The sequence below is a fragment of the Leptonychotes weddellii genome, chromosome 5, assembly GCF_054177405.1.
Source record: "Leptonychotes weddellii isolate Sample4059 chromosome 5, ASM5417740v2, whole genome shotgun sequence".
Taxonomy (NCBI): Eukaryota; Metazoa; Chordata; class Mammalia; order Carnivora; family Phocidae; genus Leptonychotes; species Leptonychotes weddellii.
In genome coordinates this window covers 150,718,929-150,746,893 of record NC_138373.1, presented here as the reverse complement: position 1 = coordinate 150,746,893, position 27,965 = coordinate 150,718,929, and the positions used below count along the sequence as shown (strand labels likewise).

General features: G+C 58.4%; 2 protein-coding genes across 7 annotated transcripts; one reads left to right on the top strand and one right to left on the bottom strand.

Moving 5' to 3' along the window:
- Positions 1-1,338: 1,338 nt before the first annotated feature.
- SLC16A8 (solute carrier family 16 member 8) lies at positions 1,339-5,727 on the top strand. Its single transcript, XM_081819000.1, has 4 exons — positions 1,339-1,552; positions 2,180-2,323; positions 2,539-3,384; positions 5,411-5,727. The coding sequence occupies exons 1-4, from the start codon at positions 1,339-1,341 to the stop codon at positions 5,725-5,727; spliced, it is 1,521 nt and encodes a 506-aa protein (XP_081675126.1).
- A 1,688-nt stretch (positions 5,728-7,415) lies between these two features.
- Positions 7,416-26,902, bottom strand: PICK1 (protein interacting with PRKCA 1). 6 transcript variants are annotated; one of them, XM_081822458.1, is made up of 13 exons: positions 26,546-26,898; positions 26,289-26,386; positions 25,071-25,182; positions 18,111-18,239; positions 15,851-15,917; positions 14,652-14,741; positions 12,383-12,436; positions 11,834-11,896; positions 10,931-11,064; positions 10,461-10,553; positions 9,409-9,459; positions 8,661-8,805; positions 7,416-8,255 (listed from the first exon to the last, which is right to left on the bottom strand). In XM_081822458.1, exons 2-13 carry the CDS (start codon positions 26,327-26,329, stop codon positions 7,981-7,983), a joined length of 1,254 nt encoding a protein of 417 aa, XP_081678584.1. In that variant the 5' UTR covers positions 26,330-26,386; positions 26,546-26,898; the 3' UTR covers positions 7,416-7,980. The 6 variants fall into 6 exon arrangements, with proteins under 6 accessions (XP_081678584.1, XP_081678585.1, XP_081678586.1 ...); XM_081822459.1 differs by having other exon boundaries at positions 26,632-26,898; XM_081822460.1 differs by having other exon boundaries at positions 26,698-26,898.
- Positions 26,903-27,965: the final 1,063 nt, after the last annotated feature.

Below are 27,965 nucleotides of genomic sequence, written 5' to 3'. Positions count from 1 at the left end.
AGGCCAGCAGCTGATCTGCAGGCAAGCCCGGGGGTCTTCGGCTGCGTGCCCCCATAAGGCCCGACTTCCCAGGGGGACCCAGAGAGGCAGCCCCTCCTGGGAGGCCTCAGGAGATGTGAGGCTGGACATCCAAACCCACCGGACGGCTCAGGTGAGTGTGGGGCGAGAGCTGCCAAGACCACCCCCTTCCTTGTCTTGGTCTTCAGGGGGCTGCAGCCGTGGTGAGGGGACAACAGGCAGTAAAAGCCAGAACGTGGTGCTGGTGAGAGAGGGTCGGGGTCCCAGATCCCCACCCGGGGGGCCCGGCATCGCCCAGTGCCAGGAGGAAGACCCAGGTGCGGGGGGCAGCGGGAGGGAAGGGGGCTCCTGCCCCAGCTGTGGGCTGGCCCACCCTGCCTGTGAGGCCCACCGCCTCTCTGTTTTGGGGGGCAAAGGAGGCTGCTGTGTGAACCCCCAGCTGGAGCTCCCGGAGTGTGAGAGACTTCAGAGCTGTTTTCTGCTTGTGGAGGGTTTGGGGGGCTGCTAGGGGTCTGGAGAGCAGAAGGTCTCTTTAGTGCCCCCTTAAAGGTCCCGGTGGAAGCAGAGAGCGGACCAACCCCCACCAAGACCCCTGGTTGGCCCCGGGTAATCAATCACCGATCTTACAGGTGGCAAAACTCAGGCTCAGCGAGGGAAGGGGACCTGCCCAACTCACAGCAAATCCATGGCTAAGCTGGGATGAACTGGAGCTCAGCTCCCTTGGCTCCCCAACCAAAGCTAATGTTATCACGGCATGTCTTGGGTTGTTTGATTTTTCCCCAATGTTCTGATAGCAATAGTCATTTCTGATCATTGAAAAAAACGAGGAACATACGGCCAAGGCCCAGGAGCAGAATAAAGCCACCCATTCTGCAGCAGGCGCCTGGCTGCCCGTCTCTGCCCCACACCCCGCGCTCTTTCCTGCGCCGAGACCCCACAGGAGCCCACTGGGAACCCCGGCGGCTCCCACGCACACGCGGCACGCACTGGCCCGCCCGGCTCTCCCACTCACCAGCACCCCCTCTCCGGCCACACTAGGTCCCTGAGCAAGGAGTGTCCCCCGGAGGGCGTCTTCCTGAAGTCCGGACTCAGGTGGGAACTTTTACCCTCCCCTCATCTTTCACAGGCCCCCTGCAGGAGGGGAGATTTGGGGTGCGGCTCTGCCTCGGCTTCCCCTCCGGGCTCGTTCCCAGAGCAGGGCTCCCGTGGGTAGCCCCGTGCCTCAGTTTTCCCACGCTGGGTCTCCATCCCCCTTTCTTGTCGGGGCTGCAGACCTTCGCTACTCCCTCTTGTCCCCTTCCTCCAGCAGAGGCAGCAGCGATGGGCGCTGGCGGCCCCCGGCGGGGCGCGGGGCCCCCAGACGGAGGCTGGGGCTGGGCCGTGCTGGGTGCCTGCTTCGTGGTCACCGGTTTCGCGTACGGCTTCCCCAAGGCCGTGAGCGTCTTCTTCCGCGCGCTCATGCGCGACTTCGGCGCGGGCTACAGCGACACGGCCTGGGTGTCCTCCATCATGCTCGCCATGCTCTACGGCACCGGTCAGCGCCCCCTCGCGGGTCCCTCCCCCAGGCCCCTCGGGGAGAGCACGGAAACCACTTTCTTCCCCAGAGACAGGGGAGGAGGGGGCAGGAAGGGGGCAGTGGCGCGAGGTGGAGCCCACAGCCCCGTGGCTGACCGGGCCGGTTTGGCCAGCCGGCAGGGCCCCTCCATTCCTGCCAAAGACCCACACCCGCTTCTGGTACAGGTGGGGAAACGGGGCTAAATAAAATCCCCCGCTCCCCGGCGCCCTAACCACCTGGGGGGCCGCCCAGGGGGTTGGGAGTAAGGGGTGGAAAGAGCCTGAGCAGCCCAAGGGACGATGTCAGCTGTGCAGATAAAAAGCGAGGGGCGTCTGCCTCTTCTGCTTTGGGTTCCCTGTTCTCAGGAGGGTTGGGGATGGGGCCTCTGGACCAAGACAGGTCCCTTCCTTGCGTCCCCCCGCAGGGCGCTGCCTCCTTGGTCTGTCCTAGCCAAGCTCTGTGACCTTGGGCAGACACTGCCCTCTCTGAACCGAGGGTGCCCTTATCCCCTCGAGCCATCTTCTGGGGGCTGGCAGGTGCCAAGCCTGGAGTGTCCATGGGAGAGAGATTAGTCCAGCCCGAGCGCTGACCGTGCCCTGCCCACAGGTCCTGTCTCCAGCATCCTCGTGACCCGCTTTGGCTGTCGCCCGGTGATGCTGGTGGGTGGGCTGTTGGCCTCGGCGGGCATGGTCCTGGCATCCTTCGCCACGCGCCTCCTGGAGCTGTACCTGACGGCTGGGGTGCTCACAGGTGAGGGCGGCCACGACTCGCCTCCCCTGCGCGGATGGGGCTGGCCGTGCGGGTGGGGGGCGGGGGCGGGAGTCCTCGCTGCGAGGCCTCCTGTCCTCAGTTTCCCCTCGAGAGGTGGTCGGCCCGCCCCGTCGGGGCCTGGCCCCGCCCTCCCGCTGGGGGCTGGGGGTGGGGGCGCCCTCGGGGAGCCCGGCACAGCGCCGCCTCGCCCGCAGGCCTGGGCCTGGCCCTCAACTTCCAGCCGTCGCTCATCATGCTGGGGCTGTACTTCGAGCGGCGGCGGCCCCTGGCCAACGGGCTGGCGGCGGCGGGCAGCCCCGTGTTCCTGTCGGCGCTGTCGCCGCTCGGCCAGCAGCTGCTCGAGCACTTCGGCTGGCGCGGCGGCTTCCTGCTGCTCGGCGGCCTCCTGCTGCACTGCTGCGCGTGCGGCGCCGTCATGCGCCCGCCGCCGGGGCCCGGCCCGCGACCTCGCGGGGACAGCGCGGACGGCGCTCCCGGGGAAGCGGAGGCGGAGGCGGAGGCGGAGGCGGAGGGCGCGGGGCTGCGTCTGCGCGAGGCGCCCCCTGGCGGCCGCGCCCGCCGGCGCCTGCTGGACGTGGCCGTGTGCGCGGACCGCGCCTTCGGGGTGTACGCCGTCACCAAGTTCCTGATGGCGCTCGGGCTCTTCGTGCCCGCCATCCTGCTGGTGAACTACGCCAAGGACGCGGGCGTGCCGGACGCCGACGCCGCCTTCCTGCTGTCCATCGTGGGCTTCGTAGACATCGTGGCGCGGCCGGCGTGCGGCGCCCTGGCGGGCCTGGCGCGCCTGCGACCCCATGTCGCCTACCTCTTCAGCCTGGCCCTGATGGCCAACGGGCTCACGGATCTGAGCAGCGCGCGCGCGCGCTCCTACGGCGCCCTTGTCGCCTTCTGCGTCGCCTTCGGCCTCTCGTATGGCATGGTGGGTGCGCTGCAGTTCGAGGTGCTCATGGCAGCCGTGGGTTCGCACCGCTTCCCCAGCGCGCTGGGCCTGGTGTTGCTCGTCGAGGCCGTGGCTGTGCTCATCGGACCGCCCTCTGCCGGTGCGCCTCCCCCTCCCGGGAGGAGGGGGCGCGGGGCTAGTTCCCTAGACCGAGGGAAGCGCCCTCCCTGCCCCAGATGGAGCTTCCAGGGGTGAGGGGAAGGGACCCATTGGCCGGGACAGCCTGGTGGGGCGGGCACCCCCCTCCCGTGGCTAATTAGCCCCTCCTCCAAGCCCGGTACTACTAGCTCTGGGTGGGGGCGGAAGGGCCGGGAAAGGTGCCAGGAGGAACCCAACACTGACCACAGAGGACCCATTGGGTCATCTCAAACATTGGCACAGAGTCCTTGTGAAGTACAGATGCTTATTCTCCTTTGGCAGGTGGGTGAACTGAGGCACAGGGGCCTAGTACAGTGCGGTCCCAGAGGGAGAGCAGAGCCCTGCCCAGGGCTAAATGCCCCTACCTTTGGAACACTGCAGCTGAGGGCTTTAGTGTCCCCAGCCTCCAAAGGGTGACCAGGATAGGGACAGTGTCTTTGAGGAACCAGCTGTGAGGCCGGGAGCAGAGTGGGGGTGCTCATGAGCGGTCACCCTGGGGCCCAGGAGGGGAGCTCCCTCCCTCATCTGTCCAGCAGGCCGTGGCCAGGTCCTGCCCTCGCTTGGTGAAGCTACCGTGCAGGGACAGGGTCTGGGCCTTCCACTGGGCGCGCCGCCACTGGGCACTCTACAGTCTTTGGCCTTAGGAAGTCACCATGATGAGAGGCCAGGGAAGGGTCTCTGCAGGGGCCGGCATGTAGGCAGCCTCGCAGGGCAGGACAAAGGACAGTGTGGGGCACATTAGGGGGACAGGGTTCCTATACAGGTGAGGCAGGAACTGAGCTTGGAAAGAGGGGACATTAGGGTCCTCCTGGGTTGGCGGATTGTCTCTGAAACAGCACGGAGAGCCTGTCTGTGCTCAGGCTGTGGGATGAGCAATGAGGGGAGGCCACCTCTGCTGGGGCCCAGGCTGCCCCTGAGATAGGGTGAACTGCCCCTCCTTCCAGGGCTGGGCTAGCCGAGTGTCATCAGGCCTTGTCATCTCACCTCGGTGGGAGGGCGGCCCCCCGAGCTCACCATCAAAAGCCACAAAACCAGCCCCCCAGAAGCTCAGGGATCCATCTTCCATTTTCTCATGTGACCTGGGGGGTGGGTCTAATAGGGGGTAAGGAGGTGAATGCTGCAGGCCTGAGTGTAGGAGGGGCAGGGACAGGAGTGGTTGGCTGGGCAGGGACCAGGAAGGCAAGTTTGGGAGCAGTGCTCAGAGGGGCTCAGGCAAGCAGCCGGCTTGGGGGACACCGGGAAGCCTCCCCAAAGCCAAAGAGCTGTAGACCAAGGGGTCACAGCCTGGGGTGGTGAGTGACAAAAATGCCGGGGGGGGGATGGAGCCCGCAGAGGAACCACACTTGGGGGGCAAATATTTGCAATTAAAATTAAAAGATTTTCCTGAGTATGAAAGTAATACGTGCCTGGAGAGGACACTTGGAAAATACAGAGGGGGCAACAGGGATTGTGACCCACAAGTCCTGCCCCCAGCCCGTGGTAGTGGAAGCTCAGCCTAGGGGTACCGGGGCCCCTGGCAGGGGCAGGAGGAGGCTGGGACGGAGAGGGAGAGAAAGCTGAGCCAGGCCCCTGAAGACCAGGGGGGTTAGGTGGAAAGAGCAAGAGTTAGGGGCCCCCAGGAGGGTGAGGCTGAGCCCAGTGCCCCCTCCCCGGACTCGCTAGCTGGGCAAGTCACAGGGCGCGGGTGGGGTTTCAGCCTGGGCGTGGAACGGGTGCCTTGTAACCCGTAAAGCGCTGCCTCACCAAAGGCCCCTTATCACTGAAGAAATTGAGGTCCAAGGAGGTGGTGACATTTTTAGTCTCAGAGGGCAGAACGTGTGTGGGGTTTTGCCCCTGGAAAACGGGAATAAAGACTGGGGCATGTGTCTGTGTCACGCAAATGTGAACCCCACCAAGTGGAGGGGGCACTACCCTGCATGTGAGGTTGTGGGGAAGGGTGAAGGTGGGCTTCCCCGCAGGCCCTCACCTCCCCCCTCCCTCCGCCGCAGGCCGCCTGGTGGACGCCCTGAAGAACTACGAGATCATCTTCTACCTGGCCGGCTCTGAGGTGGCCCTGGCCGGGGTCTTCATGGCCATCGCCACCAAGTGTTGCCTGCGTGGCCGCCGCTCTCAGCACACCCGGCCTGGCCAAGGCGCCGAGGGCGCGGCCAGCGACAGCGAGGACGCTGAGGCCCCAGGCGACTCTGAGGCCCTGCCCACCGGGGCCGAGGAGCCTGGCGGCCTCCAAGCCCGGGAGGTGCCGATCCCCGGGGCCGCGGCACCAGAGGTGGAGGCAGAACCAGGGCGGGACCCCAAGTCTGTATAGCCCCCGGGAGCACCAGGCGAGGTGGCTGGTGACTTTGGGAATGGGGTTTACCCTCTCAGAGCCCCGGCTGTCCCAAGAGGGCCCGGCACGCTGGAGGCTGCTTTGCAGTGGTCCCCCCTGGGGTCCGAGTGTGTGTGGGGAGATCCCTCCCTCATCTGCCCGGCAGGCCATGGCCAGGCCCTGGCCTGGCTTGGGGACGCTGCTGTGCGTGGACAGGGCTTGGCCTGTGCGAAACTGAAGTTCATAAAGCTCAGCTGCAAGACAGAGGTCCCGTTCCTGTGCCTTCCCAGCCCCGGTGGCTGGGGGTCGGGGGAGGTGGGAGGGAGTCCGAGAGGCTCTCCCCAGGGCCCTTGGACCCGGAAGGTGTTGGGGGAGGAAGTGGCAGAGACGGGGAAGAGGGGGCATGGAGGGGGAGGTGTTCTGACTTGGAGGCACTAGGGGTCTCTCTTGCACTTTGACTTTTGACCTCTTGCACTTGGATCCAAGTGCAGCAGAACCCAGGTCTCACCCTGGCTGGAAAGCCTCTGGGATCTATTCGCTCCGTGTATTTATTCTCTTCCCACAAATCTGACACCTGGCACTTCCTTTGCTTCCCTCCCTCCAAATCATGAGTGTGGAAACCAGGCCCGAGTCGGAAGGAGCCTTCCCACCGCAGAGCCCTGCTATTGAGCTGTCCCACCCGTGCCTCCCCCACCCCACCGTTGGTCTCATTTTCCAGCTGGGTCCTACGAAGGCGTGGGAGCCCTCGAAAATGCCCGGCTAACACACAGGTCTGCATGCCTGAGTCACTAGGGCAGTGACTACATTTATTAAACACTCAGAGCAGGGACTCTGTGCCAGGTGCTGTTAGGCCCTTTATAAGTGTTAACTCATCAGATGCTCATAAGCGCCCAAGGAGGTTAAGGACCACTACTGGCCACAAGCACAGACAGGGAAACTGGGGCACAGGAGGTTAGGGAGTAGCCCAGGGTCACAGAGGCGGTGGCTGGAATCCAGCAGTGGGTTGCGGTCTGTGCCCTTGGCCTTCACGCTGGCTGTTCTCTCACAGCCTCTTGCCTCCTCCCCTTCTCAGGATGAGCGTATAACTCACTGTTCAAACAGGGACACTTTTGGGGTGAAAAGGGCCACCGTTCATTACACAGGGACCACAGGTGTGATCTGTGCTGACAGGAGACACAGTCAGCCGATTTCCACCACTTTGCAAAGACGCAGAGTACTAGGGTGGCGGCGCCCGCTGGCCTTCTAGGTGCGCCGAGAGTGCTGGGGGTATCCCCGACGTTCTCTCCTCCATGTGGGGCCTTGGGGCCTCCCGACCCAGCGTCTGCCCTGCCCTTCCCAACGGCGGCAGAGCTATGGCCAGAAGCCCAGGCGGAGCAAAGGTGAGGGAGAAGGTCAGAGGCCCCACAAAGCAGCAAGCCTTGGCTCTGGGACCTGCCAGATTCGAGTCCAGATCCCTCTGTGTCCCCGGACACTGGGTGGCCCTGAGCAGGACACTTCTCTAGCCTCAGTCTCCCGTCCGTACGCGGGGACAGGAGTGCCAGTTCACAGAGCTGCTGCGAGGAAGACGAGTGAGAGTATGAAGGGAATGTCGATACATCTTGTTGCCCGCCCTCCCTCGGGACCCGGGAGGCAGCAGACGGGGCGTCGAGGGGAGGAGGAGGGTCTGAGGCCACCGCAAAGAGCCCGGCTCAGTCTGGGTCTGTGTTTATTCGGTACAGGCCCAGCGCCCGGCCCTTCCCCGGGGACTCGGCTGAGCTGGGGGAAATGAATAAATAAAGGCCGCGGAGGTGTGAGTGTGGGAGGGGCTGGGCCGGCCTGGGGCAAGGTGAGGGGGTACACGGCCACTGGCCCCAGCCTCGGCTGTGCGCCCGCAGCCCCCCACGCTGGCAGGCTCCAGATGGGGCCAGTGCTGGTGCCCGTGGGGAGCGGGTCCTGGACTTGGGGCCACCTCCAACCCCTCCTCTCTGCGCCCCCTCTCTCCTCCCTAAGGCAGTTCCAGGCGCCAAGCTCTCCATCTGGCTGGGGAGGTGGGGGGGGAAGGAGGAGGGGGGCCAGTGTCCAGGTCAGGCCGCAGGCCTGGGGACTTTCCTGGGCAGGAGCCCGGTTCGCTGAGCCAGGACAGAAGAGCGGGGAGGCAGCGCCCCAAGCCAGCAGGCCTTTATGCACCACCCTGTGGTGCAGCGGCCCCGCCCCGGCTTCCACCCTCTGTCCCCCCGCTCACCACCCCCATCCGCACCCCACGGCGGGGAGCACTCAGGAGTCACACCAGCTCCCACCCTTGTCCAGGGGCCCAGCAGCCCCTCGCGCATCCCTGGACGGCTCCCCGGCTGCCGTGTCCTCGTCGTCTTCCTCCTCCTCGTCCTCGCCGTCGGTGAACTCGTCCTGGCCGAGGCCGTAGGCCAGCGTGGTGTGGGCCAGGTCCACTTCGATGGGGAAGACGTCGGCGTCCCGCAGCACCGCGTAGCAGTCGTTGTAGTACTTGGACATGGTGGACACGAAGCGCTGCAGCTGGAACACGATGTCCTGGACTGGGGCGGGAGGGCGGGCAGACAGGCACCAGTGGAGAAGACCCCCCCGCCAGCCAGCCCGGGCCCGCCTCCTGCCCCGGCACAGACGCAGATCTCCCAGCTCCCAGGCACGGTGGGGAGATTGTGGACCCCACTGCACCCCCAGGGCACGGGCCAGTCCCACCCCAAGCCAGGAAGGCGGGCCCAGGAAGGGGGCCGCTCCTGCCAGGACTTTCCATCTTGGGTCCGACTCAAAGCTCTGCACGGCGGGACCATGTGACCTCACGGAGGTACCTTACCTTTCCAGGCCACCGTTTCCCCAGCTCTGAAATGGGGAGATGGTACCCACCCCCCAAGCGCAAGCACGGCACAGGGCTGGGGTTGGGCAGGGCTCTCTGGCCCCCAGTGCCCACCTACTCCCCTCACCGTGCTTCTGGTCCAGCAACTCAATCTTCTCCAGCACGTCTTTGCGCATCTGGGAGAAACGGGCGCGGGCCTCCTGGCGACAGCGCAGGATCAGGCGATACTCGTAGTTGCCAGTGCTCACACGGTACAGGGGCTCCCCCAGGGCCTGGGGCAGGGGGGGAGCACATCAGGACCCCGGCAGGGTGAGGAGTGGGGGAGGGGGAGCCTGCTCTGGGACAGACGACGGCGGGAAGGCTGCAGAGCCCAGCTCCCAGCTCACACCCCTGCAGCACACGGCACTTTCCAAAGCTCCCACGGTCCCTCACTTCTGGGACGCCAGAAGCACTTACTCTTTGTGAAGAAAACAAAAGACCACACCCTTGCACGTTAAATAATGAACATTTAGTGCTAAGGTGGATCCTGCCATCAAAAATGTTAAAAACGTAGAGGATTAAAAATGGCCTCTTGGGAGTGAGGGAAGTCAGCTTCTCCCCACAAGAGCCTCGCAAAGGCTGGGGGAGCGGCCCCGCAGCAAGTCGGCCAGCACTCGGAGGCCCACAGGGGCCTGGGTGGGGATGGACAGCCCCACACCTCCAGAAACAAGAGCCCAGCCAGACCCCCAGGCCTCTCCCAGGTTGGCCTGAGCCACCCGCTGCCCCTGGCAGCCCCAGGACATTCTTGGGCCTCTGTGAGACAAGCACGGGAAGCTGTGTGCACCCCCAGACTTTCCAGCACCAGGGCCACCCCCCAATCGCCCCTGAAAACTCACGATGCAGCTGTACTCCTCATCATCCATCTCCTTCACCTTCAGGCAGTAGGACTGTGTGGGACAGCGAGGCCACGACGTCAGAGGGGCTCTGCCTCCTGGATGCCCACTTCCTTCCATGCCCCACAGGACCCCAAAGCCCTACCTGGGGGCAGCCATGCCAGGCCTCCTGGGCCCTGTGTACCCTCAACTAGGACAGGCTGGCATCTCACTTGGACTGGCCCTTGCTTGGGGAGGCCCAGGGGGAGGTGGCAGTACACAGGAGAGGGCACTCATCTGGGAGGGTGGCAAGGGCCTGAGGAACAGCCCAGCATTTGCCAAATTCAAGTCCTAAGAGAGGTTCTGGGTTAAAAGGGATTCCATGGTCAAAAGAGCATAGGAAGACCCTAGAAGATTCATGTTGCACACAAGCCTGTCAAAGGCTCTGAGAAGTCCTGCAGCAAAGGAGCCTTGGCTTGCTTGGTAGAGCATTTTCCCCTCAACTCTTTGGACCATCAGAATTTTTATTTCGACATAAAATGTCCAGGGGTGCCTGGGTGGCTCAGTCAGTTGGGTGTCCAACTCTTGATTTCAGCTCAGGTCGTGATCTCAGGGTCGTGAGATCAAACCCCGCATCAGGCTCCACACTCAGCACAGAGTCTGCTTGAGATTCTCTCCCTCTGCCCCTCTTCCCACTCACAACGCTCTTTCAATCAATCAGTCAATCACCTTAAAAAAAAACCCCACAACTCAATAATGTCCCTTGGCACCCACTTTATAACCACTGACCCACTGTAAAAGTGACCAAAAAATCCCAAAGGGTCAGAGGGGTCCAGAGTAAGGGCTCTGCCTATCCCAGGCTCTCAGAGGCTCCTCGGTGCAGTCGGGGCAGGGTCTAGGCTGTTGCCCAATTCCCCAGTACCTCCCAGGTCCCTGGTCCCACATCCTTAGACATGACAGAGGTTCTAGGCCCGTCCTGCTTGCCATCCTGTGGCCAACTGAGGGGAAAATCTCTGGGTGGGTTCTTTCCCCTGCATGCCAGACTCATCCCTCCCCAGGGGCTGGAGACCACTTACCAGGTACTCGAACTTCACATCCAGGTACTTCTTGATGGTGAGGCGAGTGTCTGGGATGGCTTTGTTGAGGTACGTGTTCAGGTCTGTCAGCATCTGGAAGGGAAGGAGGGGGCAGGGGTTAGGCTGGCCAGCATGACAAAGAACGGCAATGATCCAGCAATCCTTCTAGTGGACCCAGGTGTCAGAGCCAAAGGGCACCCTCAGACAAGTCTGTCCACTCAAGGGTGAGAAGATAGGGCCGGGCCCAGGGCAAACCGTAACTCAGGTGTAGCCAGGGCCAGAAACCAGCCTGGAGGTCAATGCCAAGTGAGGCCAGGGAGGCAGAGTGACCAATCCACAATCAGTCGTGTAGGTGACCAAGCCAGAACCTACACCCACATGTTCTGACTCCAGTCCGGGACCCTTCTGCATGCCACACTGTCCCCTCTCTACCCTCACATGCTGACACACACACGCCCAACACGACCTACCGGCTTGATGGTTTTCAGCAGCCGGATGCCGAACTTCTCGATGCTGCGGTGGGCGTCGGCAAACTTCACGAAAGCCTCGCTCGCGGCTGGCTGGGGCTCCCGCACCCCGATGACGGAGAACACGTCCCCAAAGGCTGCAGAACAAGTCTGCCCTGAAGGCTGTCCCTACCTGACCCCTTCCTGGGGAAGCCAGGGATTTGTTGGGGAGAAGCAGGGCAGGGGGCGTGGCAGGCTGAAGGCCAAGGTCTGAATGAAGTTTATGTCCCAAGGGAGGTGGATCTACACCTGCAGAGAGTTGGGTCTGTACCCCCAAGGGAGCTGGGTCTACACCCAAGAGAGTAGCCCTCATTCCCCAGAGTGACCAGACCATGTGGGAAGAAGGCTCAGTCAAGACTGGAGAGGCCAGTGTTGCCTGACGGCAGATCACTGCTCTGGAAATCTGGATGCCGGGGTGTAAGGCCACCTCTGCCCAAAGGGACTGGGTGACCATTTCCTCTGCCTGGGCTTCATTTTCCCAACTGTAAAATGGGGATAACTGTAGCTGCCCTGCCCAGCTAAGCAGACTTGTAGGAAATGAGAGCACACATAAGGAAGGCTCTATACACTGTAAGCGGCCGTAGACGTAAGATGGGGCAGGGCCCAGACGAGGGACTGGGCCCCACGGAAGACCAGGTGGTCCAGATGCTCCCTACTGGCCCCCATTATTGCTACCTCCTGGCATCTAGACAAGGCTCAGCCCGAACCTGGCCTGACATCAGATGCTGTGGCATCTGCCTGGGTGTGGCTGTGAGGAAGGCCCCAGGGAAGGGTTCGGCCACACCTTCACCGTATGAGGGAGCACTGAGCTCAGAGGGGAGTGAGGGTCTTCCCAGGGTCACACAGCATGTCTGGGGGCGCCCTTACCCCGGTGTGTCTGTGACAGCTCATAAAAGGCCCGGAGGAGGTTCTTGGTGTGTTCTGTCATTCCTGTGGGAGAGACCCAACCGAAGGGGGATGGGGACACATGGTGGGACCACAATAGCCCCCCAGGACACGGCCTCCAACCGCACCCTGAGGCCCTCACTCTTCCTGAGCTCACTGGCTTTTCCCACAGCCCCACTAGGGCTCAGCCCCAGGCCCAGCGCCCCCCAAGAGGGGTCCCCTTCAGACAGGAGAGCCAGGGCTCCGCCGGGCAGACGGTGAACAAGGCCTCCTACGGGCCGGCTCTCTGGGAACTAGCTGGGTTCGGAGAGACTCCCACCGCATTCCCGTGTGCTATTACTGGAATTTTTATGGATACGTATTAGCTTCATAATCAGAAAAAGTATGTCTTAAGAGGCTTTTTTCTTAAGAACCCCTGATGGCCGTAGTCCTAGGATTTCACAGGCCGGCATTCCTGCACCTGCCGCCACCGTGTCAGAGCAGGGCCAGGACGACCCGCCCCAGCGGCCCATGCCGGGCACGCCTGCTCACCTCTGTACAGCTCGGCCGTCCGCTCCAGTTCCTCCAGCCTCTTCACAAGCCCGTCTGTGGGGGTGAGGGGGGGCAGTGAGTCTCGACGAGCCCGGGGTGAGGCGAGCGCCAGGGGCGGCCCGGAAGAGAGCCAGGACTGGCAGCGGACGGGCCCCAGGAACGGGGAGCTGGCTCCTCAGCTGCACTCAGGAGTGCTCTGTAGCAGCCCGGGACCCCCAAACCACAGGCAAGCTGGGGACAGGCAGGGCGGCCCTCGGGCCGCTCCTGAGGTAAGTCCCCACCCAGCAGGCGGCACATCAGCGGGACAGGAAGGTGGTGATCATTTCGGTACTGCCAAAGTCACCGGTGAAGAACGGCTGGGTCGTCCCCGAGGCCCCACCTGTGGGTGGTTCCGGAAAGCCAGCCAAAGGCGGGCCCAGTCCTAGCAGGCAAGGCCCGCGTACTTCTAGCACAAACCCTGCCGACAGCCAAGGGGGAAGGCAGTCAGAGATAAGCCGGAGAGATGAGTCGCTGTGACAGCCTCAGTGCAGGCGTGACAAGCAAATGTGACAGCTCAGGAGGGAGAACCGCTCGGAGAGGGAAGACCGAGTCAGGAAGGGCCCTGAGGCAGAGCTCGAGCTGGACGCGGCCTGGGCGATCATCCTCATTCGCATCACAGAGCTTTCTCAAGCACCTTCTGTGTGCCGGGCCCAGGCAGGCCCATAGAATGACCTTGGTGAATGAGCCCCACGTCATGCCCTCGAGGCTCATGTCCAACAGAGGAGACGGTGGCCAGGCAATGACTGGGGTGACCACAGGCCTGTCAAGGGAGAGGTGGGGGCAGCTGCCTCCCCTCAAGGGCTCAAAACGGGAGCAAGTGGACTGCCGGGCCGGCATTTCGGATCAGGGAGGGAGGGCCCTCCCACCGCCCCCCCAGGAGCACCAGCGGCCACCACAGGGCAGGGTCGGTGCCGGGGCTTCCTCACGTGGCGGCCCCTCAGGGCAGGGCCTGGCCGCACTGAGCTTGGCTGCTGTGAGCCTGGACCCAGCGCTCAAGGCTCCTTGCACACAGCTCAGTCCTTCCTCTGAATGAGCCTCTGGGGCAGGGACTATGTAAGCTGAGGGACAACTTGCCTGAAGGCACACAGCTGGGCACTATTCAAGCCGGGGTGCCCTCTGACACCCCCTTCCGCCCCGGGCGGGGTTTTCTGAGCGGGAGGTGGGGGGGAGAGTGGAAGCCGAGTCTGGGCAAGGTGGCTGGGTGTCAGGCGGCCATGTGGGCTCTGGGGGGGCGGGGGGAGGAAGCATCACAAGGGTCTTTAGAAGCTTGGCCCCCGGCTGGCCCCCAGGCACTGGCTCCCCAGAGCCCTGGCCCCTGGCCAGGCTGGCAGGAAAGGAACCACGTAAGCGCCGGGCTGTTGTTTTTAGCTGGGTCATGGGACATCATGACAGCTTCAATTTTAGAAACCCTATTTAAGGCTGGGGAAATTGCAAGGTTTGGGGGGAAAAACACAACAACCAGTTCTAATTCCATCTCAACGCATGGTAACTACAGTAACAGGGATTTATAGACACCAAGAAGCTGAAAATAGCAGCCACCACTTTTGTACACCACTTGGAACGAGCTCAGACCCCACCCCCACGTCCCAGCCAATGCTGCCCAGTGTGCCCAGCTGAGCCGACAGTATATATAGGCGGTTAAATCTAGCCCCCACACATGCACAGCAGAACTGCTATTTATAAGCTCGGGCTGCGGACGGTGGGAGCAGGACCAAGTGTTTTACAGGCCACACACATGCGTGGGTGTGAACGTGCGTGTCCGTGCTTCCCCCACCCCCCCCACCTCCCGTCCTGGCCTGGAACCTTGGCAGCAAGGGCAGCAGCGCCACCTCCTGGAGAAAGGCAGGGGTGCGGGGGGGGCAGTGCGGGAGCGGGGAGCTGGGGCTGCACTTGAGGGCACGTGGTGGCTGCCGCGGGCTCTGTGACAGTGGCTGGGGACAGTGGCGAAGGCACGGGCGTGGGGAGCTGGGAGGAGGCACCGCCGCGCTGGGCATCTGTCTCATCTGTGACCTGGGCCTGGAACCCTGGCCCGGGCATGGGGGCTGTTGGCCGCAGGATGCCTCGGCTGACTGCTGCGGACGCTCTGTGGGAGGCAGTGAGGCCTCTGGGGACGCAGATGGTGACCATCGGCCCCACGGCGGCAGGGCCCACGTCAGTTCCACGGGCGGCCGTGGTGCCCCTCAATCTGGAAGCCTGGGCCTGAGACCCCGGTCAGGAGGAGAGGACTCACCATTGCACAGGATGGCCCGGCTCAGGCCCAGGGCGTCTGCGGTCCCCGAACTCATGTTCTCTACCAGCCGATGCTTTACTTTCTTCAACACTGGGACCAGGGAAGAAAGGGACTCAGTGAGGGGAGTGTACAGCTGGGCCGTCAGGCCATCCCTGCCCCAGCTCATCTCCTCATGGCCAGTGACAGCAGGGGCTGAGGGGGCTGCACTGAGCTCTGGTGCAGGGGTGACTGTGAGGTGGGGAGAGCCCCAGTGGGGCCGCGCCGGGCCCTCTGCCCTACTCGCTTTCTGTGAAAGCGGTGCTGGGAGCTGGAAGGAGGCGAATATGTAAAGTGCCAACAGGCAAACCAGGGAGAGCCTCCTCTCCCTTCACATCTGGGAGCCGAAGTGCCATCAGTGCAAGTGACCTCAGACCCCAGACTCAGTTACTGTATGACGTATACGAAGTCCCTGAAAGGGGACCGGGATGGGACCCAAGGGGTTTCTACGGAGCACCTCCATCGAGGACACACTTGATCTTAGCCTCTCTCCCTAAAAACCAGGACATGGCTGTGGCCCTAGGGTGGAAGAAAAGTGTGCTGGCTCCAGAGCCAAAGATCTGGGTGTGCATCACCAGGGGACACAGAGCCCTCTCTGGACCTCAGGCCTTGATGTGGAATGAGGGGGCTGGTCCAGAGGACCTCAAAGCTGCAATGTCCAGCTCTGGAGCCTAAAGCTTTTACAGAACCAAAGCCCAGCCCCCCTAGCAGGAGGAAACCTGTCCCACGGAATGCTGTGAGAGTAAGAGGTGGCCCGTGACCCTCTATCCAAGGCCTGATGTCCAGCTCAGACCTCGAGCCTTCCTGGGAGCAGGCGGGCCGAAGAGGCGGCCAGGGCCACATAGGGGCGTGCGGGTGGGCATGAGGCACCACACCTCACTGCAGGCTGCCCTCCCTTTTGGAGGGGTGAGGGGCTGGCCTATAAGGGACAACCCTAGGGCAGCGCGGTCCCAGAGGAGGTGGCCCTGGGAGAGGACTGCAACATGGGGCAGAGCAAAATCAGGGACAGATTCTTGGGAGCAGCTGCAGGAGAGCACCCTGGGTCCTCCCAGGCCCTTGACTTGGTCAAAAGCCACATAACTCTTGACACACCGTCATAAAAACGCAGAACAGGGGCCAGGGCCTATGGGGCCACTGGGTGCCACTGCTCTGGCCCAGCTTACCAATGTCCAGGGACATGCCCTGCTTGGGGTCCGCCTGCAGCTTGTTGTAATGGATAGTCACCTCTCCCTGGAAAAGAGGAGAGTTGAGAAGGAGTCTCCTGGGTCCCAAGCCCCTTCCCTGGGGAAGCCTGTCTGCCCCGAAATATGTGGTCACGAGGGAATCCTGAGACCTGGGAAGGGCCCAGACCAACCATGAATTCTGCCATGCTGGGCCAAGGGCTGTGACCGGGCTCTGCCTTGTAACTGGTTTGTTCCCAGGTCCCCCCTTGTCCCACTATGTGCCAAGCCCTGGGGAACCAGCAGGGACATGGACAGACACGGTCCCTGCCATCAGAGCTCACAGCCTGGTGGACTTGGGGGTCTTGTGCTCCAGGAAACCAGGTGCCCCGCCCTACCCCACACCACGCCCCACTCCAAGCCCTCGCCACGCCGTTTGCCCCACGGGGAGTATCTGCTGTGCTCTAAATCGCCCCAGGCTCGACAGCCCCTGCGTTCACCCAACTAACACGTCTGCGCACATTCTCTGTGCCTGGTGCCAGGATGCCAAGGAGCAGGTGTGGGGCAGCCCCCAGCCCTCAGGGCCCAAGCCAGCAGGGAGGCCAATGCAAATCACTTTCTACAACTGGAAGAGAAGCGCTGGCTTCTCCTGAGGAGCCTTCCCTAACCACGGGAGGCCACCACAGTCACTCTCATCCCTGCAATCCTAAGACCCTGGAACTTGGGACAGAACCCATTCAAATACAAAACAGGATTTCCAAAATGAGCCCTGCAGGGAAACCAAAATGACCTGATGCCGTCCGGGGCAGAGGCAAAGGCTCTCCCAGGCTGCGGCGGAGTGCGCTGTGGGGACCGTGACAGGCGGCAGCTGAGGGCAGTGGGACTCAGACCTGGGTGCTGGTCCAGCCGTGCGACTAAAGCAAATCCCTTCCTCCCTCTGCGCGCCAATAAATGGGGACCGTAGTCCCTGCCCGCAGCCAAACACGGGCGCCGGGAGACCCCTCCGTTAGTGTCACGGCTGTGCACACACGTGAAGACCTCTCATCCTCGTGCGCAACATGGGGGGCTGGCGTGAGACAGGCCTCAGAGGACGGAGGGGCTGTGGATGAGCACAGCTGTGAGGGCTCAGGAAGCGGCCACAGGGGGCACGCCCCGCCCCCCGGTCTGTACCAGGATGAAACACCGTCCACCCGCTTCCCATGAGAGCTCCTCTGCCTGACAGGCTGCGCCGGGTCGGGAACACCCAGGCCGCGTGGGGCGGAACAGAAGAATAAACGGGAGAAGGTGGAAAGGCACCTGGCCCCAGGCTAAGGCAAGAGGGACTGGCAGGGACATCGGTGCCAGGTCCCTAAGACACAGAGGAGGGACAGGGGTGAGGAAAGGTCTGGAAGGATAGGGGTGAGGGAGTCAGAACACTTGGCCAAGCTCAATTTACAGTTGGGACCCTTGACTCTAAGACTTTGAAATCATCCAATGGCTTTGCATTGGTTCGGTTTGCTGTTTTGGTTTCCCAAGTCACTAGCAACAGAATCTCTAAGAAATGGCCAAAGGGCTACACGCTTGCTTCCATGAGCGGTCAGGATGCTGCCAGCCATTGGTGGGGGAGGGGACTTGTGGGGCGAGGCCTTGGCCCGTAGCAGCTGGGGTGGGGCGTGGGGAGCAGGGGACCAGCCATGTGTGATTGTGGTCTGCAGAATAAAAGACCTGGGGCAGGACCGAGAGCTGCCCCAGAGCCCAGAAGTTTCCCTGGGGGTCTGTGAGCCCAGGAGGACCAGGAGGACCCAGTGGATGGAAAGCTCCTACAGGGATGAGGAAGCGGGGAGGGGGGGCACTCATCTTTCCCTCGAACCCCGCCCAGGCCCAGCATGGCCCAACTGACATTTACTGGGTGTCTACTGACCCCAGCAGGTTCACCTTGGACTTCTAGCTTCAGCTCCAGCCCTGAGTGGGGACACACTGGCTCGCCCTGAGGCATGGTTCCCAGTCCAACAGCAACCCTGGGAGCTGAAGGGCAGGGGACGGGAAGGTGCCCACTCTCCCGCCAAGGCATGACAAGTCCTGAAGCATGAGTGGTATTTATTGACCAGATGTGGGAGACACTGAGGGAGGCTGGAGTGTGGCCCAGACCCTGGTGTACCGAGGGGGCAGCGGAGAGAGGGCCCATCCCCTTCCGGGCCTGCCGGGGCCTCTGGCAGGCTGGGCATCATCGGAGTGGCTCGGCTGCCTGTGTCCCCCCGCCACCCCCCACCCACAGCAGCCTTACCTTCACCTCCTGAATCATCTTTGCCACCTCCACCTTAGTTTTGCCTTTGATCGACCGGCCATTGACACCGGTGATCTCGTCACCAGCTGCCACGGTGCCGTCCAGGGCCGCTGGGGTGTTGTCAAACACCTGGGGGTGCAAGGGAGGGCGGGGTGGAGACAGTCACGCCCTGCACCCCGACCAAGGCCCGGCTCGGCCCAGCCCTCACACACCCAACTGAGCGTGTGCTCCTCCAAACTCAGTTCTTTAACAGATTTTCCCCACAAGGCTGCTGTGGGATGACTCGAAGCCCCAAAGCCCCTCTGGTCAGTTCCTGCGCCTCATCTCAGTCCCCAAAGAGCAAGGACTCCACCGCGCATGTGAGTCTCCCTTCCAGGGTGGCCCCTTCAATGGGGTCTACACTCATTGTGGCGTGAGGCTGGGTGGGCCTGTCCAAGCACAGATGCGTGAGTGCTGCTCAGGGCAGGGGCGGGGGGAGACCGCGAATGCATGTGCAGGGGTGGACAAGAACACAAAACATCGTAGCCAGCCAACAGCCACTGAGACAGACACCGAATTATTAGCAGTGGTCATCTGCTACTGTCTTCCCTCTACTTTGTCTCTTTTTTTTTTAAGATTTTTTTTTTTAATTTATTTATTTGACAGAGACACCGCGAGATAGGGAATACAAGCAGGGGGAGTGGGAGAAGCAGGCTTCCTGCCGAGCAGGGAGCCCGATGCTGGGCTCGAGCCCAGGACCCTGGGATCATGACCTGAGCCGAAGGCAGACGCTTAATGACTGAGCCACCCAGGCGCCCCTACTTTGTCTTCAGTTGCTAAATTTTCTACACAAAGCATGTATAAAGAACACCTGATAATGTTTCACATATGTAACATTATAAGGAAGAAAGGAAAAACCTGAGATGAGAGTTTCTTTCCATTAACTTCCAGAATCACACTAAAAATACAATTATTATTTTTTAAAGACTTATTTATTTCAGAGAGAGAGAGAGCATGGGCAGGGGGAGGGGCAGAGGGAGAGGGAGAGAACCACAAGCAGACTCCATGCTCAGCCCTGATGCAGGGCTCCATCCCAGGACCCTGAGATCACAATCTGAGCCGAAATCAAGAGTTGGATGCTCAACTGACTAAGCCACCCAGGCGCCCCAATATATTTTTTTTAAATGGTAAAGAAGACAATGAGAGGGTCTACCTGTTCTTGGAAGATGGACAATGGGAACCCAAGGGCCTATGGAGGGGCTTTAGGAAGAGAGATCTAATCTTCGCTGGAAATTGTCAGTGGGTCAGGAAGCAGATCTCTGGCAACAGCCACAGGTGGGTGGAAGACAAGGTATAGAAAGTAGGGAAAGGACTCAACGCCTGGTTCCGTCCCCATCCACACAGCGGTCCATGGAAGGTGGAAGATGGAGGTGGTTTTCCCCAGAGAAGCTCCTGACTCAGGCCCAGGGACCGAGGCAGGCAGGAGAGAGGCACGGGACCGGAGAGATTTGGGTTCAGCGAGCCCTAAAGCCCCGTAGCCCCAGTGGGGGCCCAGAATGCCAGTAGCCAGGCTTACGGCCCTTCCCCGCAGAAACTGGAGGCCACTGCCCTGAATGGCTCCACATGAAAGGCCCATCTACGTACAGACACTGGCAGATCCCCCCCCGAGCTCGCCTGATGCCTGACCGCCCCCCAGGGAAGCCCCCCCAGACATGGTCTGCACACAGATCCTCAAACACCATAGCACATGACTGTGATGGCTCACTCATCATGTAAACACAGGCGAAAATTCCAGGGCACTCGAGAAAAGTGTCCCATAGGAAAAACACTTAAAAACAGAAAAAAGGAACCACAGGAAGCAGAAACAAAGTAGAGCCGGTACAAAAACAAAAAGAAAACCATAATTAACATCTTCAAGATGATTAGAAAAAGAACAGGATGATGTAAAAGGATCGATTCAAAAATAGGGTGGGGGCGCCTGGGTGGCTCAGTCCATTAAGTATCTGACTTTGGCTCAGGTCATGATCCCGGGGTCCTGGGATCAAACTCCGTGTTGGGCTCCTTGCTCTGCAGGGAGTCTGCTTCTCTCTCTCCCTCTGCCCCTCCTCCCACTCGTGCTCACTCGTGCTCACTCTCTCTCAAATAAACAAATCAAATCTTAAAAAAAAAAAAAAAATACGAGAGATCTCAGAAATGCAAATTACAACAGAAATTTACAATGTCCGAAGAAGCTACGCAACCAAGCCAAGGAAAGTGAAAAAGACATGGACAATCAGAAAAAAAGAGAAAGAAAAATATTAGAAGATCATTTCGGGAAGCCCAGCACTAGCCAACAGGAGGCCCACAAGAGGGAACAGAAACCAGAGAGCAAGATCCCATCAAAGAGCTAATACTAGAAACTTCCAGGGTGGAGAAAGACATGAGGTTCCCCAAGGGATGTGCCCTCTGAGGCTCCAACACAACAGACAGACAAAGACCCGAGCCAAGAGCAATCGTCATGACCCTTCAGAATGCCAGGGACACAAGGAAATTCCCAAGAGTCTTGAGAGACCAAGGATAAAACACATTACAGATAAAGGGTCACAAGTAAGAAGAGCACCATCAGACACAACAATGCTAATGGCAAAAGATAATGAAAGGACGCCAACGAATTTCTAGGTGAAAATTATTTTCAAACTTGGCATTCTTTTTTTTTTTTTGACATTCTTGAATTTGATCTGCCCAAGTGCCAACTGGAAGGAATATGAGAATAACAACAAAGACAGGATAATGGCACTTTCAGAGACACACGCTCTCAAAAAATGTACCTCCCATGCAGCCCCTCTCAGAAAGCTACAAGACGATGCACTCCACCTCGATGAGGAAGTCAGCCGAGAAAGAGGGCTCCCGGCCTGCACAGTGAAGTAAACAGTCAACAAAACTGAAAGGCAACCTACGGAATGGGTGAAGATATTTGCAAATGACATATCCGATAAAGGGCTAGTATCCAAGATCTATAAAGAATTTATCAAACTCAACACTCAAAAACCAAATAATCCAATTAAAAAATGGGCAGAAGACATGAATAGACATTTCTCCAAAGAAGACATCCAGAGGGCCAACAAATACACGAAAAGGTGCTCAACATCACTCAGCATCAGGGAAACGCAAGTCAAAACTACGCTGAAATATCACCTCATACCTGTCAGAATGGCTAAAATCAACAACACAAGAAACAACAAGTGTTGTCGAGGATTTGGAGAAAAAGGAACCTTTTTGCACTGTTGGTGGGAATGCTAATTGGTGCAGCTGTTCTGGAAAACAGTATGGAAGTCCCTCAAAAAGTTAAATATAGAACTACCCTACAATCCAGCGACCAGCACTGCTGGGTATTCAGAATACAAAGAATACAAAAATGCTAATTCAATGGGAGACGTGCACCTCTATGTTTATAGCACTATTATTTGCAATAGCAAAGATATGGAAGCAGCTCAAGTGTCCATCAATTGATGAATGAATAAAGATGCGGTGTATGTATATTTAATGGAATATTATTCAACCATAAAAAAGAATGAAATCTTGCCGTTTGCAAAGACATGGATGGATCTAAAGAGTATAACGTGAGCAAAATAAGTCTGTCACACAAAGACAAAGACCACATGATTTCACTCATATATGGAATTTAAGACACAAAACGAATGAGCAAAGGGAAAAAAAGAGCGACAAAGCAAGAAACAGACTTTTAACTACAGACAACAGGGGCGCCTGGGTGGCTCAGTCGGTTAAGTGTCTGACTCTTGATTTCGGCTCAGGTCATGATCTCAGGGTTGTGAGATTGAGCCCCGTGTCGGGCTCTGCCCTCAGCAGGGAGTCTGCTTGAAATTCTGTCTCTCCCTCTCCCTGTCACTGGCCCCTGCACACGCGCTCTCTCTCTCTCAAATAAATAATCTTAAAAAACAAATAAAATACAGAAGACAAACTGCTGGTCACCGGAGGGGAGGTGGGTGGGGGATGGGGAACCAGGTGCTGGGGCTCAAGGCGGGCACTTGTGATGAGCACCGGGTGATGTGTGGGGGTGCTGAATCACTGTGTTGTACACCTGACACTAATATTACCCTGATGTTAACTAACTGGAATCCAAATAAAAACTTTAAAAAAAAATAGAAGGAAAGAAAGAGGGCTCCCGGAAGTGGGGGAGTCCCACAGAGAGGGAAGGGGAGGCTGAGTGAGGACAGACTACAGCGTGGGGGGCAACAGAAAGATGGTGGCAAATGGCTGCCTGAGGAAAGGTACTGAATGTACAAGGAGAATGCAAATGGAAGAACCCCAAGAAACGACATTAAAAAAAGAAAAGATTGAGTTAAGAAAAGAGACAGAGGTTCCTCAAAAAGTAAACCACAGAAGCACCGAGTGAGCCAGCCATCCCGCTCCCGTTCCCAGGTACACACTCCCTGAACACGAATGCGCGTGTCCGCCCAGGAAGTGCGCGTGCGTGCTCACAGCTGCATTGGTCACAGCAGCCAAAAGGTGCAAACAACCCGAATGTCCATCAAATGAATGGATGAACACAAATGCAATATTTGTCAGCCATAAAAAGAATGAATTACTGAAATATGCCATCACTTGAATGAAATTCAGAAACATTATGCTAAGTGAAAGAAGCCAGACACCAAAGGTGACATGTTAGATTCTTTTTATATTAAAATATCCAAAAAACAATCTATCTAATAACCAGATCACCAACCAATCTGACATAACCAGCACGGACACGAGTCGCAGAGTCAGAGGAGTGGTGGCCAGGGGAGGGGAGGGGGGTGACGAGTGAATAGTTAAAGGGCACAGGCTGTTCTTCTGGGGGGATGAAAACGTTCCGAAATTAGAGAGAGGTGATAGTTGAATTTAGCAAATGCACCGAATGCCACTGAACTTGAAAACTACTAACTGTATGTTAAGTGAATTTCACCACAATAAAGTAATTTTTTAAAAAAGCATGACCACGGATGATCGTGAAGCTCTGGATGCAGACCAGCGTGTTACCATCCTCCTACAACAGCAGCTCGGGAGGACGGGCTCCTGTTCCCCTCACTTCCTTATCCCTCGTGCCCACAACACAGCCTGGCCTGTGGCAGACTCTCAGACAGCGGATTAGCCCAAACTGCACAACCACCATGCTAGGAGGATGGGGTGAGAGAAAGCAGCGTGGCTCTGGAAGACAGCTAACATTCCCATCTACTGGACTGGGAAAAGTTGACAGATATTTACAAGTGACAGATCAAGAAATAACAGGGTAAGTATCTAAGTGAGGAAAAATGGAGGCTCACACCTGAAGAAACAGCTGTAAGGGTAGAAAGTAGCATTGCTGCTGGGATGGGGTTGGGGGAGGGGGAGTGGGGGAGGGTGGATGGAGAAGGGGAGGGTGGTAAGAAGGGGTAGAAGAGGGGCGCCTGGGTGGCTCAGTAGGCTAAGCGTCCAACTCTTGGTTTCAGCTCAGGTCATGATCTCAGGGTCATAAGATCAAGCCCCACGTCAGGCTCTGCACTCAGTGGGGAGTCTGCTTAAGATTCTCTCTCTCCCTCTCCCTGCCCCTCCCCCGGCTCTCCCTCTCTCTCTATAATAAATAAATAAATCTTTAAAAAAAAAAAAAGAGGGCGCCTGGGTGGCTCAGCTGGTTAAGCGACTGCCTTCGGCTCAGGTCATGATCCTGGAGTCCCTGGATCGAGTCCCTCATCGGGCTCCCTGCTCGGCAGGGAGTCTGCTTCTCCCTCTGACCCTCCCCCCTCTCATGTGCTCTCTGTCTCTCTCATTCTCTCTGTCTCAAATAAATAAATAAAATCTTAAAAAAAAAATAAATAAATAAAAAGAAGGGGTGCAACAGTGGGTGCTATTATTTGACTGAATTCTATTATTTTATAATCGCAGTTTGTTCTAAGCAAATCTGGTCCCCTGTGGGTGAGGAGGGGGAGGTGGCAGGGGCCACACTGGCACAATGCAAGGGGGGCAGGCCTGGCCGAGGCCTCCCCACCACCTCCTGGGCCAGAGGAGGCCAAACTGCTCATGAAGGCGGCGCCCGGAGCAAGCCAGGCCACATCCCAGGAATCTCTGTCTTCAAGGCCCAAAAGCGACTCTTTTGCAAGAACCTCAGAGAGACAGCAGCTTCCCATCTGCCACCAACAGCTACTGAGCTGAGCAAGTTGGAACAGGGTAGAAGCCGGGTCACATTTATGTCTGAGGTGGCGAGCTTCCTTCCGAGCCTACAGAAAAACCAGTGATTCCGACCAGCCGCAAGGTAAAGAAAACTGTCCCCATGGCTCAGGGTCACAGCTGACCGGAAGTCACCAGGGCAGCTTCTACAAGAACCACAGAATTGTTCAGTACCATCTGGGGAAGTGAACAACTGTCAGAAAAATAACAACATCTTCCACTTCGTGTTTATTAAATGCCAGGCATTGCTTGGGGCATTCTGTTAAATCCTCACGGTGACCAAACATTTTACACCCTCACTTTCCAGGGGAGGAAGCTGAGGCCCAAAGAGGATAGGTAACTCGCCACTGAGCAGGGAGGCTTACATTTGAACTCAGGCCATTATCACTTCATAGACTTGGAGACTTTCCACGACACTTCACTTGCCCCAGGACCCCCGGCTGAGAGTTCTGTGGATTCGACCCTATGCCAACATTGTACTCAGCGCTGACGGCAGTGAAAAAGCAGACTGAGATCCTGTCCTCACACTGCAGAGACTAGGAAGCAGCTAGGTACAGAATCACGAATGGGCAAACCCATGATTACAGAGGGTGAGGGGGGCTGAGAAGGGAAGGAACACACTGACATGACAGAGAACAAGGGTGCACCTCCGGTGAGGGGCACTCAGGAAGACCTCTCTGAGGGGTTCAGACCTCAAGAAGAAAAGGCATCAGCTCTGCAGAGAGGAGAATGAACCTGCCCGAGCAGGGAGATGGCTCACCCTTTCCAGGACCTCACCCCCACCTCCACATCACCCAATACCTGGACAATATAGAGGCAGGGGCAGTATTGGGCCCCTCCTCCGATGCTGATCCCGATCAGGTTCTGAGCATCCTTCTGCAGTGTCACTTTCCCGGGCACAGTAGGGATTCCGCTACAAAGAGAAGCACACGAGGCTGAATCTCCTGGAAGAAGGATGACTGGAGGGGACAGCAAAGGGAGCAGGCCCTCCAAAACCCCTGAGAGGCTCCAAGTGCAGCTCAGCTTTTTCTTTTCTCGTTTGGCCAAAAGAGACAGCATCTTGCAGTGGAACATGCGCAGCTCCTGGGAGTCCTGCAGATGTGGGATCAGATCCCAGCTCTGCCATTTACCATCTACAGCACTTGGGTAAGTCAGTCCCCTCTGTGCATCTCAGTTCCCTCATCCATAAAGTGGTGGTAGAAATGGGTTGCTACTTGGTGAAAATTCTCTTGGTGAAAGCACATGGAAGGCACTTAACACCAACCCAGCCCAGAGCAGGCACTCCATGAAAACAGGTCCCCCTTCCCTCTCCTTCATCCTACCTCTGAGACCTGAGTCAGACTCTGTCCTTGTCACCTTCTCAGGCACACATGGAACATCATGGCCACCTTCTCCAGGAAGCCTTCTCCTGTTCAACTCTCCATCACCCATCTCTCAAATGCTCTGTCAATTACCTCTCAGTTTTGATATAAACCAGCACTTATTTATGTTCTCTGGTAGATATTTGCCTTTATTCACTTATTCATTCAACAAACATTTGCTAACAAGCTACTGACGGCGAGCACCATACTAAGTGCTGAGGACACCGGCAGTGGACAGATGGAGGACAGATTTTAGGAAGGAGACTAACAATTTTTGAAAATCTGTCTCACCAGTTGTCTATACTGGGAAGGAAGGTAGGTTTACAATATTCCTATTCACCTTGAAAACTTGCTCAATTGCCACCCCCTTTATGAAGCCTTCCTTGAACACCCTAGTCGAGGCACTGCTCCATCTGCTCTCTCCTTGTAGCCAGGCCATTCTCCATTAGTGCCCATGTGGCCCTGACCTATTATCTGCTAATGTGTCCACAGCGCAGCTACAGAAGGTGAGCTCCTGGAAGGGCAGGGTCCATTCCTGCTACAGCACAAGACCTAATCCCCCTCTGAGAAGCAAGGGTCTGTAGAACTGGGAAGTCTGGGGATCTGGAGGCCCTGGAGCTCGTGCATTCCTGGGACTTGCAGGGAACAAAATACTCACAGTTTATCCTCCTCGATGTCATAATCCAAGTCTGCAAACATGGTTCCGAGAGTTGAGGCGGGCTGGCTAAGTGTCCAGCTCGGCAGGGGAATGGGGAACTGGATCAGGGAGAGAAAAGAGCGTAGGGTTTGGGGACCCGACGCGCCTAGATGGCAACCTCCACCCCGGCGACCCGGGAGAGCAAGACCTTCCCCCTTCCCTCTGGACGGCGGGGAGAGTCCCCGAGGTTAGGGGGCGGGAAGGTACGGGATTCTTACTAGGTACAGGGGGGAATTCCAGGCCAGGACGGTGGGCTCAGACCCCAGAGCCCGTCCCCACGGGTCTCCAGGCCCTTGGGAACTACCTCTGTCGCTCACCGGAAGCGTCGGTCCCACAGCCGGGTCCAGGCCAGGCTGGCACCTGAACCCACCTGCGGTTCCACCTGTCGGCGGCCGCGATTGTTGCGTCACTTCCTGTGAGACGCGGAAGTCCCGCCTTCCCCACCACCAGAGTATTTGCCCCAATCCTTGCAGACAACGCTTCCTCCCTGGGTCCCGGTGCTCCCAGGACCAGAAAAGGGAACAAGTATTGACGGAAGCTCGCCGTTAGCACAAAAAAGCGGAAACAGAGGAAAGGTCTGGACATGCTGACAACGTTCAACTCCGCCCCCTGCCCTGTGGCCGCCGCCATCTTGGTAAGGGCAGGGTTCTTCCCAGGTTCCTCCGCGGGACTCCGGGGACCACGCCGGCCCGGCGGTTGCCGTGGCAACGGAAGCATCCTTGGGCGCGGAGGTTTCCGGCGAAGTTCAGGGGAATACAAACCCTTTCACGTTTTCTGCACCCCGGCCTAGGGTGCTGCATCTCCGATGACGGTCTCCGAGCTGGAAGGACCCTTCGAGCCTAATCCCAGTTGTGTGACCAGGAAACTAAGTGCCAGAGAAGGGAAGGGGTTTTGTCCGGAGCCACCCACAGTTGGTGTAAGATCTAGATCTTGACCCTGAGACTCCTGCCATCTAGTGCAGCGCCCTTTTAACGTTTGCACACTTGTATTCAGTGGCTTTGTTATTAACGACAGATTGGACAAGTTACCTTCCTTTGCCTTTATGTGCCCCCTTTCGCCATATGCAAACAAAGATCATCGAGGCAGATGCTTTCTATGGTATTTGGTGAAAGACTCCTCACACCTCATCTCTTTCTTTAGTCCTGAGGAGCAGCCCCTCCCAGGCCCCACGGAGGGTCACAGCTTCCTTCCAGGGGCAGCGGAGGAAGGAGAGATATAGAAGGATGATTATCTGCACATCCCACCATCCCTTGGGAGCCCCACCCCACACACTCCTTAGGAAGCTAATCTGAGTCCCAGCAAACGTGCAGAATGCCAAAGTAGCAGCGACCTTCTCATGTACCCACTGTTCTGCAGTTCAGGTTACTCACAGGATTTCAAATTTCACCATGACCCTGTGAGAGGCAAATAAGGATTGCCAGCCACATTGTGCAGGTGAGGAAACTGAGGCTCAGAGAAGCAGCTTCCTCTTGTCTCACAGATAGATGGTTGGTAGCAGAGCTAGGGCTGGAACTTCGAAGCCCTGTTCAGGCCAGGATTTTAGTTTTAAAAAGCAGCAGCTGGGGTCCTGGGTGTCTCAATCGGTTAAGTGTCCGATTCTTGGTTTCCACTCAGGTCATGATCTGAGGGTCGTGGAAT

Bases quoted from the DNA above. Each gene is read 5' to 3' on its own strand.
- PICK1 (XM_081822458.1), bottom strand. From the start codon at position 26,329: ATGTTTGCAGACTTGGATTATGACATCGAGGAGGATAAACT. The intron at 12,437-14,651 runs GTGAGTCCTCTC...TCACCCCCACAG, and splicing joins CCGGGCCATCCTGTGCAATG to ACGGGCTTGTGAAGAGGCTG. The intron at 9,460-10,460 runs GTAAGTGGTCTC...TGTCCCACACAG, and splicing joins ATGTGAAGTTCGAGTACCTG to TCCTACTGCCTGAAGGTGAA.
- SLC16A8 (XM_081819000.1), top strand. From the start codon at position 1,339: ATGGGCGCTGGCGGCCCCCGGCGGGGCGCGGGGCCCCCAGACGGAGGC. The intron at 2,324-2,538 runs GTGAGGGCGGCC...CCTCGCCCGCAG, and splicing joins GACGGCTGGGGTGCTCACAG to GCCTGGGCCTGGCCCTCAAC. The intron at 3,385-5,410 runs GTGCGCCTCCCC...CCTCCGCCGCAG, and splicing joins CATCGGACCGCCCTCTGCCG to GCCGCCTGGTGGACGCCCTG.